Source organism: Pipistrellus hanaki (assembly GCF_964339955.1).
Source record: "Pipistrellus hanaki genome assembly, chromosome: 1".
Taxonomy (NCBI): Eukaryota; Metazoa; Chordata; class Mammalia; order Chiroptera; family Vespertilionidae; genus Pipistrellus; species Pipistrellus hanaki.
The window spans coordinates 25,434,346-25,447,263 of record NC_140503.1 but is presented as its reverse complement, the minus strand read 5'-3'; the positions used below and the strand labels follow the sequence as shown (position 1 = coordinate 25,447,263).

At 44.1% G+C, this 12,918-nt stretch overlaps 2 protein-coding genes across 5 annotated transcripts in view; one reads left to right on the top strand and one right to left on the bottom strand.

Annotated features, from left to right (window-relative positions):
* The window catches only part of DCAF5 (DDB1 and CUL4 associated factor 5), a 100,690-nt gene extending 92,341 nt beyond the window's left edge, over positions 1 to 8,349 (bottom strand). Inside the window, exons 1-2 of one of the 4 annotated variants that reach the window (XM_084866388.1) lie at positions 8,133 to 8,347; positions 7,954 to 8,065 (exon numbers count right to left, since the gene is read on the bottom strand). Coding sequence is in view for 2 of the 4 variants with exons in the window: in XM_084866387.1 (XP_084722513.1) it covers positions 7,954 to 8,167 (214 nt within the window). In the remaining 2 variants the exon portion in view is untranslated. Of the gene's footprint in view, positions 1 to 7,953 lie in introns of all 4 variants that reach the window. The other 3 variants (XM_084866387.1, XM_084866386.1, XM_084866389.1) reach the window with 3 other exon arrangements.
* A 427-nt stretch (positions 8,350 to 8,776) lies between these two features.
* The window catches only part of EXD2 (exonuclease 3'-5' domain containing 2), a 68,972-nt gene continuing 64,830 nt past the window's right edge, over positions 8,777 to 12,918 (top strand). Inside the window, exon 1 of the mRNA XM_084866673.1 lies at positions 8,777 to 8,933. The gene's annotated coding sequence lies outside the window, so the exon portion shown is untranslated. The remainder of the gene's footprint in view (positions 8,934 to 12,918) is intronic.

Sequence of the window (12,918 nt, the reverse complement as noted above, 5' to 3'; positions counted from 1 at the left end):
ATTATGATGCTGCCTGAAAGATGGCAAAAGGTCATTGATCAAAATGGGCAATACATTACAGAATAAAGTTATTTAGTTCCATGAAAAAATTGTCTTTGATTTTTAAAAAATCCGCAATTACTTAGTTGCCGACCCAATAGAATTGTACATGTGCTCAGAAATTGCTAGCATTCAACTTTTATATTTTTTAAATTTTATTACTTTTAATAATATATATATTATTTCAGAGAGAAAGAAAGAGGGAGAGAGAGAGAGAACCATCAAAAATAAAACAGAATCATTGATTTGCTGCCTCCTGCACATCCCCCACTGGGGATGGAGCCCACAACCCAGGCATGACTGCCAAAAACTAACTGGGCAGTTCTGGGTAAGTCACTTTTGTATTGCTCCACTCCTCCTCCATAAAATGAAGATCATTCCATCTCTGATTCAATGAGGAAGAAAAATTATATAAAAAGGTTACCTAATGTAATATTTCCCAAGCTTCACTCTTGATCATCTTTTGAATTCTGCTTTTACACCATTATTTTTGTTTAAATTGATTTTTTAAAAATTTAACCATACCTTAAACAATAAATTCATTAAAAATAATATTTTATACATGCTAACTTTTCTAATAAGTATAAAAATAAATGCTCTAACCATCAAAATTTAAATATTAATTCAATATCACTTAAAATCTGCTTGCATACCCAAACTTTGGCAAATAACCTAACCCTTATAATTTAAAATAAAAAATTTTATAGGAAGCCGAAACCGGTTTGGCTCAGTGGATAGAGTGTTGGCCTGCGGACTGAAAGGTCCCAGATTCGATTCCGGTCAAGGGCATGTGCCTTGGTTGCGGGCACATCCCCAGTGAGAGGTGTGCAAGGGGCAGCTGATTGATGATTCTCTCTCATCGATGTTTCTAACTCTCTATCCCTCTCTCTTCCCCTCTGTAAAAAATCAATAAAATATATATTTTTTAAAAATTTTATAGGACAGAATTAAGTAGATAATATAATTTCATATTCTCACAATAACCTAAGGGTTAATCCTAAAAGATAACTATTCAGTTCTTTGATTATAAGAAACAATATAATGTAGGGCACCAAATATTAATAACAGAATTGATTCCTTCTTAATCTCCATTTGAATTAGGGTTTTAGTTCCTTTAAACTCAAAAGGTTTTAGTTCTACCCTTGAGTATATAAATTCAGACTATAACAATAAGAAAAGCTATTTCTAGAAAAAAAAGAAAAGCTATTTCTTTCTTGAAACTATGAAAAAAAGGATTAAAATCACACTTTATTAGCAATGCATGAAAAAATAAATGCAAAAAAAAGAAAACTCATGGACATGGACAACAGTGTGATGATTATGTGGGGGACACTGAGGGGAGGGGGAAGAGGGTATGGAGGGGGTAAATGGTGACAAAGGAAAAATAAAACAAGAAATGCATCCAGTTTGTAACTCAGCATTCAGAAAGCAGTATCTATTTGTGTCTCAAATTTTACTGGTCAATAGTTTCCCTGATCTGAATCATACCAGTTGTACCTGACAACCAAATCTATCAATTATCAGTGAATGAGCACACCTCTTTCAATATGGAAAATGAGAGCTTGCACTTTTAGGAATTCTTAATAAACAAAAACTACATTGGTGGTCCTCCCTGGTTTGATCAGTGTTTAGAGCATGGGCCCATGGACCGAAAGGTCTTGGATTAAATTCCAGTCCTGGGCACATACCTTAGGGCAGGCTCAATCTGGGACATGTGAAGGAGGCAACCAATCAATGTGTCTCTCTCACATTGATGTTTCTATCTATCTCTCCCCTTCCTGTCACTCTAAAAATCAATGGAAAAAAATATCCTTGAGAAGATTAACAGAAACAACAACAACAACAAAAAACACTAGTGTAAGTCAGGTCATATTTAACAATATGAACACAAAGACATCTTTTTATGTGCAAATAATGTCTAATGAAACTGTTGGTCATCGATTAAGTCTCCCTAGGTTATTTTAAAGCAGAAGTGATAAACCAGGGCATAATTGTAAATTTGACAATCTTTGATAGATGCCACTTAGCTGACTGAAGAACAAGTGGGAAAAATAATGTGTATCTATAAATATCCATGTTACCTTATCCTTATCACATGATCTATATAATTTATCATAGGACTGTCCTCCAAGGCCATCTCTACGAGACTTTCTTTCTTTTCCATTGAAGCTCATAGGCAAGAGGATTTTTGCTATGTTAAGTACCAAAAAACCAGTTATCTATTAAAGTATCTTAAAGCAGAGGAGAAAAATTAAAGAGAGTCATGCACTGTTACCAATGAGGAAATAAATGCTCCTAAATGCAAGCTTCCTGAGAGCTTGATTTATACCTGATTCATTATCTCTGATCCTCTCATAGCTCCTGTCTTATAAATATTATGCACTTAGCAGGGACAGGTTTGGCTCAGTGGATAGAGCGTCGGCCTGGGGACTGAAAGGTCCCAGGTTCGATTCCGGGCAAGGGCATGTACCTTGGATGCGGGCACATCCCCAGTAGGGGTTGTGCAAGAGGCAGCTGATCAATGATTCTCTCTCATTGATGTTTCTAACTCTCTATACCTCTCTCTTCCTCTCTGTGAAAAGTCAATAATATATATATATATTTTTTAAAAAGAATATAAAAATATTATGCACCTATACTATTTGTTGAATAAATAGATCAAAGAATAAAATTTAAGACCTTCAAAACAATGAGCTATCAGTAAATAGAAAAGCCCAGAAGAAAATTCAAGAATTGATTCCCTAATCACCTTGTCAAAAAACTATTATGAAAGCTTTTCAAAGTCAGAAATTTGCCCAACCAATAGCCATATTTCTCCTAATAAACTCACCACTGGACCAAGAAATTCATTCTAGCCCTAACCGGTTTTGCTCAGTGGTTAGAGCATTGTCGGCTTTTGGACAGAAGGATCCCAGGTTCGATTCCATTCAAGGTCATATACCTTGGTTGGGGGCACATCACCAGTAGGGGGTGTGCAGGAGGTAGCTGATAGATGTTTCTCTCTTATTGATGTTTCTAGCTCTCTATCCCTCTCCCTTCCCCTCTGTAAAAAAAATAAATAAAAATATGTATTTAAAACAATTCATTCTAATTAAACTCATGAGTTTTTATCAGCCAAACTTGAACTGGATCAAGCCAAACACTTTACCTATAGGTTATATGCTCTTAGGTAAATTTTATTATTTTTTAAATATATTTTTATTGACTTCAGAGAGGAAGGGAGAGGGAGGGAGGGAAATAGAAACATCCACGATGAGATGTTTCTATCATGGATCGGCCGCCTCCTGCAGGCCCCAGTTGGGATGGAGCTCAGGACCCAGGCATGTGCCCTAGACTGGAATCAAACCCCGGACCCTTCAATCTGCAGGCCGACACTCCATATCCACTGAGCCAAACCGACTAACCAGGGCCATAAAGTATTTTTAATATTTCATTTAACAAGATTTTCAACAATAAAGAATTATGTAATACCTTCAACAATAAAGAATTATGTTTTTTTAAAAGAAAAAAAAAGATCTTCCTCAAATTTTCACTTTGTACTCTGCCATAAATGTTAGGTGTTACTGGTGTCAATCTCTTAAAAGCTTTTTTGTGAGCTCCTAGTTAAACCAAAATTGTAACAGTTGCAGCAGCAGTAGCAACTAGAGCAATAGCAGGGGCTAAACCCTTGTGCTAAGTAAGAACTTTACAAATGTTATTTCATTCAATCCTCACCACAACTGTCCTTACTATATGGATGAGGAAACAGAGAATAAATGACTTGTCAAAGGTAACCCAGTTAGCAAGTAGTTGAGGTCATATTCACCACTATCCCTCCTCAATCACCTCTCCCACCACCACCACCACCACACACACACACACACACACACACACACACACACACACACCTTTGCCTGACTCCAGGGTTCATGCTCTTAATCTCTCTCTATAACTGTGGATGCTTATAATGATCACTAGTCAGAGGCCCACGTGAAATAGAAATAAACTAGTTATCTCAGTTATAAATAGAAGGCAGAGTTACAATTCAACTCAGATACACAGAGCTACATCCTGATTGGTCTCCCAATCAGATCCCAACGTATTCATCTTCTTCCCAAAGAAAAAAAGACACTTTCAGCAAACATATAAAGAACTCCATTCTAGAGAAAAGGAGAAGCATAAAGGGAGGCGATGGGAAGTACTAGATGAAACCAAAGACTTAAAAGGTAAGTTTAGGGTTTCCTTAAATATGTGTACAATATCCTTGATGATGTTGGGGATCTTTTTTGTAAGCAGGGCTTCAACATACATTTTTCTTTGACCCTCAAAAAATTAACACATAAATAGTCTGAGACTGCAAGCATCAAATATAAATGTTCCTTCTAAAAAGTAATGTTCACTCAAACCCATGCAGTTTATAAAGTACCTTCACATATAACATTTCATTGAATACTACTGCCCTGTTAGGTAGTGAGAGCAATTTATGAACCCCACTGTACAGATGGTGAATGAGGGACTTGCCTTCTTACCATTTGACTGGTAGAGCCTCCATCTCCTATCATGTGGCACCAAATTTCAGGCTCCCTCCACACCGCATTGTGCCTCCTCATTCCACATCAAAAGGTCACAAAACTATCCTGCCTGCCCCATTTGCACAAGTTCATTACCAGTATTGTAAAAACAAGCTAATAATGACATAAGTATGAAGGGGAAAGAAAGCAAACTCAGAATTTTCTGAGAGGCTGGTACTCTGTTTAGCTCCCAACCTAAACCTTGCCTAATGTAGTTCTTATAACAGCCCTTCAGGTAGGCGCTGGTATTCCCATAGATCAGGAAAGACACAGAGGGGCTCAGCAACTTAAGGTCATACAGTAAGTGACAAAGCAGTGATTTTAACCATGGCACTATGCTATGTACACTGCCTTACATGATGCCACAGTAATACCCTTTTCTGATCAACAATAAAAAAATATCTTAGGTTGAAGTATTTTAATGATTTAAAATGTCAGAAAGAAAAATAAGTATTCTGCCACTTGTTGCTGTCACACTCTCACTTCCCAGCAGAGTGCCTTTTTTCTCTTTACTGATGTTCTCCAGTTTACTCTTAATATTTACTGGCTTCATTGTACCCTGGAAGGAGAGCTAACAGTTAGAACAAAAAGTAATGACATATCCTTAACAAATAGCATTTTATAAAGCCACAGGAATCATGCAAATATTATTTTATCCTGGGTCGAATTTAATTCTACAAAATAGTATGTCAGTTACAAGAAATGTGAGCCTGCCTAGACACTTAGGAAATGAGAACAATGAACAAGCTCTGAACAATCATTTTAACCACCACTTTCTGAGGGCTCTAACCAATCCAGACAAGATACAAGAACAAAAGGCATTAAAGTAATCTCATTACCACCCTAGAGTCTGGCCTCCCACCCACCTTATCCTGAAGCACTAGGGATGGACAACGTAAACCTCAAAATACTGTGCCCCTCCCCTCAGGCGCTACACCGCTAAAGGACAGCGATAGATAAAATGTAAACATGACACTATAAATAGTTTTAAACACGGACAGATTCCTGAAGGACTCCCCAGAACAAAATTTAATTAGCTTTAACAAGTTAAGCTGTATTTATGTTCCCAGAGGGGGCTTCCTTATCTGAAGCCAACAGGAGGAACATTCTGTTAAGAGTAAGTTGTACTCACAACAAAGCTGAATAGCTTAACAGGCTTTTAAGCAAAATTCTACATTCTGGGAACAAATATGAAAAGCTAACGTCTATCTGAGCTAACCTGGAGGAGTGGGTGGAAAACCCAGCTGCAAGGACTAAAAACAGGGCAGGAGTAGATAAAAAGAAAACAGGAAGAACTGAGCTAAAGGAAGTGATGAGGCTTAAGGGCAAAGACGGCTGGAACCCAGAAAGTACGGGGGATATGGACAACCCAGACCTTGAAAAGTTAAGAAACCAATGCCCAGAACCAGGTTTGTCAGAGCCTGCCCTATGAAAAGGAGCTCGGCTTCTACAGACTTAAAATTCAGATAAAGGAAATGAACTGCCCAAGACTAGAGAAAATGGAGTTAGAGGAAGGTGCTGAACCAGGAGTATAACTGGTAGAGAGAATGGAGGCAGCCTTTTAGTGCTTTTTAAAAAGTGTTAACTTTTAAGTGGGTGAACTAAATGGCATGTGAATTATATCTTAATAAATCTGTTATTTCTATACTTTAAAGAGGGAGAGAGAGGAGACACCGATTGCGGTTCCACTTACTGATGCTTTCACTGGTTGATTTTGCATGTGCCCTAACTGGGTGAGTCTCCTTGTGTCTGTTGGAACACATCAGTCTGGAAAGGTGACAGAATTACAGAAGAAGCCATAGCGGCGGGAAAGGGGCGGGTTTTAAACAGGCTACCTAGTCTGCCTTTGGGATTTGGGGCCCGGTGGGGGAAGCTAGATTTTTTTTTCTTTTTCTTTTTTCCGGGGTATGCCTTGAAGTGGAATATCGGGTTTCTTCCGGGGATGATCTAGGGCCAACGCCTGCCTGGCCAATGAGAAAACGATCTGAGGTGGAAAAGTCAAGTCAGTTCTAGAGAAACCTCAGAAGGTTCATGGTGAAGTGATCACAGGTCTTATCGCTGCTCCTCCCTCCCCACCCCCCAACATTGACTGCACACCCCGTGTCGCTCCTGCGGTTCATCGTGAAGAAAGGCCGATGCTTTGCCCTGATCCCTGGCGTTTCTGGCCAGCTGCCCACTGACGTCAATTAGAAAATCACCCCGGGCCGGCATGGGTGAAGCCAAGCGCCACGTCCAGCCAGCCCGGCCTCCGAGCCTCTCAACGAAGGAATAGGGTCGAGGAGCCAGGTCGCTCCCCTCCTCCCCGGGGCCGAGTTTCGGGGAGCCGCCCCCCAGAGCACCTCATCCCCACTCGCCAGCCTCAGGTCACGACCCATGGGAGGAGGGAAGTGGGCGGCGCCGGCGGGAGCCCCCCCAGCACAGGCGCACCTCCCCCGGCAGCGTCGCCCCTCGCCTCCCGGGAGCGATAGGCTATCGATTCAGCGGCCTGTCGCTAGGCGCCCCGGGAGCGAGGCCTACCCGCCCGGCCGGAGCCCCGGCCTCGATTTCGCCACTCTCCCCACACCAGCGGCGGACCCGGGGGGGGAGGGAGGGGCAGCTAAGCCCAGCCCCGGAGGAAGGCCGGAGGCTGGGAGACCACCGGCAACGGCAGCCGCGGGAGGGGGCGTCTCCGGGGCCCCCCTCGCCGCCCCCAGCCTCCCAAGGGGCGCGTTCAAGTTCAGGCCGGCTCTTCCACCTGCAGAGCCCGCGACGCCCCCAAGCCATCATACAAGCCCTTCGGAAGGAGAGGGAGCTGGGGGGGCCCCTGAGGACGCGAGGGGGGCGGCCCGCAGCGAACCGCCCGCCGCCTCCCCCACCCCCCCGGCCCGACGCTTCCGGCGGCGGCCCCGGCACCCAGGTCCCTCCCGGGGTCGCCGCGGGGGCTCGGGCCCCCGGGCCGCCTCCCCTCCGGCTCCCCACAGGCCCCCATCCCCTCGGAAGTGCGAGAGGAGGAGTTTCCCCTCCAACTTCCCCGGGAGGTCCCCTCGCCCCTCCAGACCCGCACTGGCGGCGCGGCCAGTGGGAGGGATCACTTTACACCCGGGATAAAGAGAATTAAGGACCTGTCAACCATTTTGGGTCTTTTTTTTTTTTTTTTATAGAAGACATCCTCTCCTCCCCCTCCCTCCCTGGGTCTCTCCCTCCCTCCCCCGGCCGAGGTTTTAACCTGACACCGAGCCTTCCCACCGCAGGAGGGGGCTGAGGGAGGAGGTGGGAGCGGAGGGCAGGAGGAGGGCGGCGAGGGCGAGCCAAATGGGGGGGGGGGGAGGAACGGGGGGCACGGGAAGGGGCCGAGAGGCGCGGGCAGGGGAAGGGGTTCACTTACCTGAGACCAGCCACTGGCCTCCATTGTTGGAGAATTCAATGGCATTGACACAGCCGAAGTGGCCCAGGAGGTCCTTCTTGTAGAGGTTCCGGCAGCCCCGCAGGCGTCTCCTCTGAAAGTCCTGAGTGAGCAGGGGGTCCCCATGCAAGCCCCGCTGGGACAGGAAGCCCACCACTGACCTCATGCTGCCCCCCAGGCCAGCTCTCCTCTTCATCCTGGAACCGCCGCCGCCGCGCGCGCCGCGCCGCGCCCCTCCCCGGGCCCCGCGCCGCCGCTGCTCCCCTCCCTCCCCGCCCGCCCGCGCCGCGCTGCGCTCCGGGCGGCGCTTTAACCCGCCATGGCAGCCGGAGCGCGGGGTGCAGGCTCGCGGCGGCGGCGTCCGCGGCTTCCTGGCGGCGCCCGCCCTCCTCCTCCTCCTTCTCCTCCTCCTCTTCCTCCTCCTCCTCCTCCTCCTCCTCCTGCGCCCTCCCCGGCCCCCCAGGCTCCTCCCTCTCCCGCTCCGCCTCCTCCAGCAGCTGATGCCCAGCTGGGGCCGCGCCGCGCCGCGGGCCGCGGGCGCCCGAAGAACGCGGGCGGCGGCGCCCTCCCCAGCCGGCCGCGGGCTGCGGCCGGAAGAACGCGGGCGGCGGCTGGGGCCCCCGGGTGGGGGCGCCGGGCGGAGGCCGCGCTGCACCCCCCGGAGCCGCACGCTGTTCAGTTGGGGCGGCGTAACAATCCCGGGCGCCGCGGGGCAGCGGCTCCGCTTCCCGCGCCCGCGGTCCCCAGTCCATCGCCCCCCGGAGGCCCCGCGCCGGGACCTCATTCGGCTCCCCGCTTTTTTTTTTTTTCTCCTTCATTCTGGGGGGGCAATGCAGCCTGAGGGGGCACAGAGATGAGGGGACACTGCGGGCAGAGGCTGGTGGTCAATCGTCTTCCCTCCTCTCGTCTCAGCCCGGGGTCGCCCGAGCCCTCTCCAAGGGAAGGGAGCCGGGACTCGTGGGGTAAGGTTGCTTAGGGATTTTTGTGGGGGCATCCGTTCTTATCCCACCAAATACGTTTTTAACACTGTCCCTGCCCCCCCCCCAATTCTGTGCTATAATTTCCCCTCCAGCTATTTATTAGGAAAAAGGCTAAATTGTACCGCCTGGTAGATAATGGAGCGGTATCGGGAAAAGAGGGTGGGAGGAGGATGTGTCAAGAAGTGAAAAGAAAATTGCCAAAACCGACTTGAGGACGATCTAAAATGCAGAGTGCATTGGCGAGACACAAGAAGCGTTATTCGAAAATAGGAATATGTGTATGTTGCTTCGTTGGGCGCGGTGAGGTCCACTTCCAGGTCTGAAGTGTGGGGGTCTGAGGCTGCACAGCTGTTAGCCAGCAGCTGGTTCCAGGCCAGAAGTAGCTGCACGTCAGTAGGCTGGGAGCCTTGGCCTTGACCCCAGTGAGGTTAAGTGCTTTGGAATTCTACCAGCTGCAGTGAAAAGCCCCCTTTTCAGTGTGTTGTAGTACTTTTCCAAGGAGCTATCCTCTATCTTTAAATGGCAATACCTACTAGAATAGGCAGGCCCTTTGAATTTCACAGAAATTACATGCTCTGTCCTAGAGATGGCATATAGTAGTCAGTTTAGTATACTGCCATAAAAGATGGGCTGAACATGGAAAACATTCACCCATCAAGAAAAATCACCTACTTTTATTTTTTTGTACAATGACAACAAGATTACTGCTAAACTGCCAAAACTGGTTTGGCTCAGTGGATAGAGCGTCGGTCTGCAGACTGAAGGGTCCCAGGTTCGATTCCAGTCAAGAGCATGTACATTGGTTGTGGGCACATCCCTGTAGGGGGTGTGCAAGAGGCAGCTGGTGGATGTTTCTGGCTCTCTGTCCCTCTCCCTTCCTCTCTGTAAAAAATCAATAATATATATATATATTATATATATATATATATATATATATATATATATATATATTTTTTTTAAAGTTTTTCCTGGCCAGGTAGCTCTGTAAAAAAAAAAAAAAAAAAAAAATTTTTTAAAATTACTGCTATATTAATGACAAATATGCAAGTAAATGTTTAATTTAAAAGTCAACATTATCACAAATATTGCTGAAGTTAACAGCAATTCACAAAATTCCAGAAACTATGGTTTAAATGGGATATTATTTCCCTAAATAGGAAAATGTATAGTGCTTTAAAAAAGTTAATTTTATTCTCAGGATGCTTCATTCATGTTTAATATAATGGCCTCATAAAAAATCAGTATACCTGCCGAAACTGGTTTGGCTCAGTGGATAGAGCGTAGGCCTGCAGACTGAAGGGTCCCAGGTTCAATGCCTGTTAAAGGCATGTACATTGGTTGCAGGCACATCCCCAGTAGGAAGTGTGCAGGAGGCAGCTGGTCAGTGTTTCTCATCGATGTTTCTAGCTCTCTATCCCTCTCCCTTCCCCTCTGTAAAAAATCAATAAAATATATTTTTTAAAAATCAGTATACTAGCAGTATACCAGCTTGACTAAATAGCAATATCAGTGTCTAATTAATCATTTATCTTGTGATTACATAGCAATCTCATAGTGTATAATCATTTATTTTGTGATTATATCATAGCCCTCCACTCTGCTATAAGCTATAAACTTTCTGAGAGCAGGAACCATGTCTGTTTTGCTCCTGGGTACATATCCAGAGCCCACACATGCCAGTGCTCAGGGAGTGGGGAGGAACTTGGAGAGGAAGGCAGTGACTCAGGTGTGGGTGTGTGAGTTTGAGGTGTCTTCATTCCAGTGCAGACAATTTCAAGGCCAGTTTTCCATTTCACTGTTTCTTTGCTTGGCATACTTATTTTACACATTAAAAAAATGGAGTCCTCTGGCTCCTTCCAATGAATAGGGCATCATTTATACCTATCTTATTTGCCTGGGGTGAGGGCTATGGGCACAGTAATGGTGTGGCCTTCATTGTGGCAATATTTAAGACACACTCTCCTCTCCCCTTTTCAGCACTTATCTCTTCTCCACAACTTTAAATGGGACTTAATTTTCCCGTTTCTGGAATAATTGCCCCATTTACCGCAGCCTAAAAACAGACCAGGACCTGGTCAGATGCCATCCCAATTCCAGGATTTTGCTGGAAACTTCCTTAGCTTTCACTGACCAGCCAGGACAGATATGTAGGCAACTCAGTCTGTTTATATCCTACAGCTACTTTCTGTAAGGAGAGCACATAAAACCGCTCTTTCTTTATTTCCATAATTAGGTTGCCAGATAAAACACAGGCTGCCCAATTCAATTTGAATTTCAGGTGAGCAATGAATAATTATTTCAATAATTATTATTGCTAAATCTGGCAACCCTACCTATAACATAACCCAACTTTAGATCAAATCCCATAGTAATCTATTTGCTTTTATTAAGAATTTAACATACTCCCATGGGTCATTTATTGCAAACTGATAATATTGTACATAACTATATAACAAACATATCAACTTCAATGACTATGCGAGGATGGCCTTTCTGATACAGGCATTTATAGTGTGGAGGAAGAGAGAGAAAAGTGAAAATTCCCATTTTTCTTCCTTAGGCCCAGAAACTTCTGTATATTAACATTCATACTCAGGAAGCCCTAAAACACTATTTTATAAACTCATCCTGGAAAAATTAAAATATTGAAATTACTTAACCCTTTTTACTTAATCGCTCCACCAAGGATTGAATACTGATCAAATGTAGAGTTCCCAGAAATTCATCTCCTCTTTGACTTCTATTTTGCTTAGCCCTGACACCACTGGTGAAAGAGTCTTTAAATCTTTAAAAACTGACTGAATGCTAAGGAAAAGCTCAAACATTAGAAATTGTTTGTTTAAAAAAAAAATACCTAAGAAAACACTCAAACATTCAAATACTCTCAAACATTTACTAAATGTTAGTATAGTAAGCGCTACATATGGATACTAACACTCAGAAATTTTTCACTTTAAAATATTTTCAACTTTTGCTCTGGCCGGTTTTGCTCAGTAGTTAATCAGTCTGCGGACCGAAGGGCTACGGGTTTGATATTCGAGGTGTATGCAGGAAGCAACCAACCAATCAATGTTTCTCTCAAGTCCCCTTATCACTTCCACTCTTTCTGACAATCAGTGGGAAAAATATCCTCAGGTAAGGATTTAAAAAAGTAATAAAAATATTTTCAACTTTAAAATAAACTGCTACTCATAGATGACATTAATTCAGACAAATAATACACATTATATATATAGTTTATTTTAATGTCATTTAACTTTTAAAGGATACAGTATTTATTGGTCATTTCAAATTGCAGTCTATCTTAATTTGTGGTGGGAGGACAAACTGATCTATTTAAATATGTTTTTATTGATTTTACAGAGGGGAAAGGAGAGAGTTAGAAACACCAATGAGAAACATCAATTGGCTGCCTCCTGCATACCCCGTACTGGGGATTGAGCCCCGAAACCTGGGCATGTGCCCTGACCGGGAGGAATCAAACTGTGACCTCATGGTTCATAGTTTGATGCTCAACCACTAAGCCTCCCCAACCGGGCAAAACTGATCTATTTAAATACAAATTTCTCCAACAAGATCTATAGGACATACATCCTTTCATTTTTTTTTAATAAGATCTTTATTAGATATAATTGACATGCCCTAAAACTCATCTTTTTAAAGTACAGAATTCAGTGGCTTAGTATATTCACACAGTGGTGCAACCATTACCACTATCTGATCCTGAATACTTTCATCAGTTTTAAGAGAAACCCCATCACTTTAGCAGTCACTCCCCATTCCTCCCTCCCTTTAGCCCCTGGCAACAATTTAGGAATAATTGTCTCAATAGATTTTTCCTATTCTAGATATTTCATATGAGTGGAATCATGGAAGTATGTGGCCTTGTGTCTGGCTTCCTTTATTTAGCATGTTTTCAAGGTTCTTCCTTGTGGCATGTATCAGTACTCCATTTTTTTCTAGATCC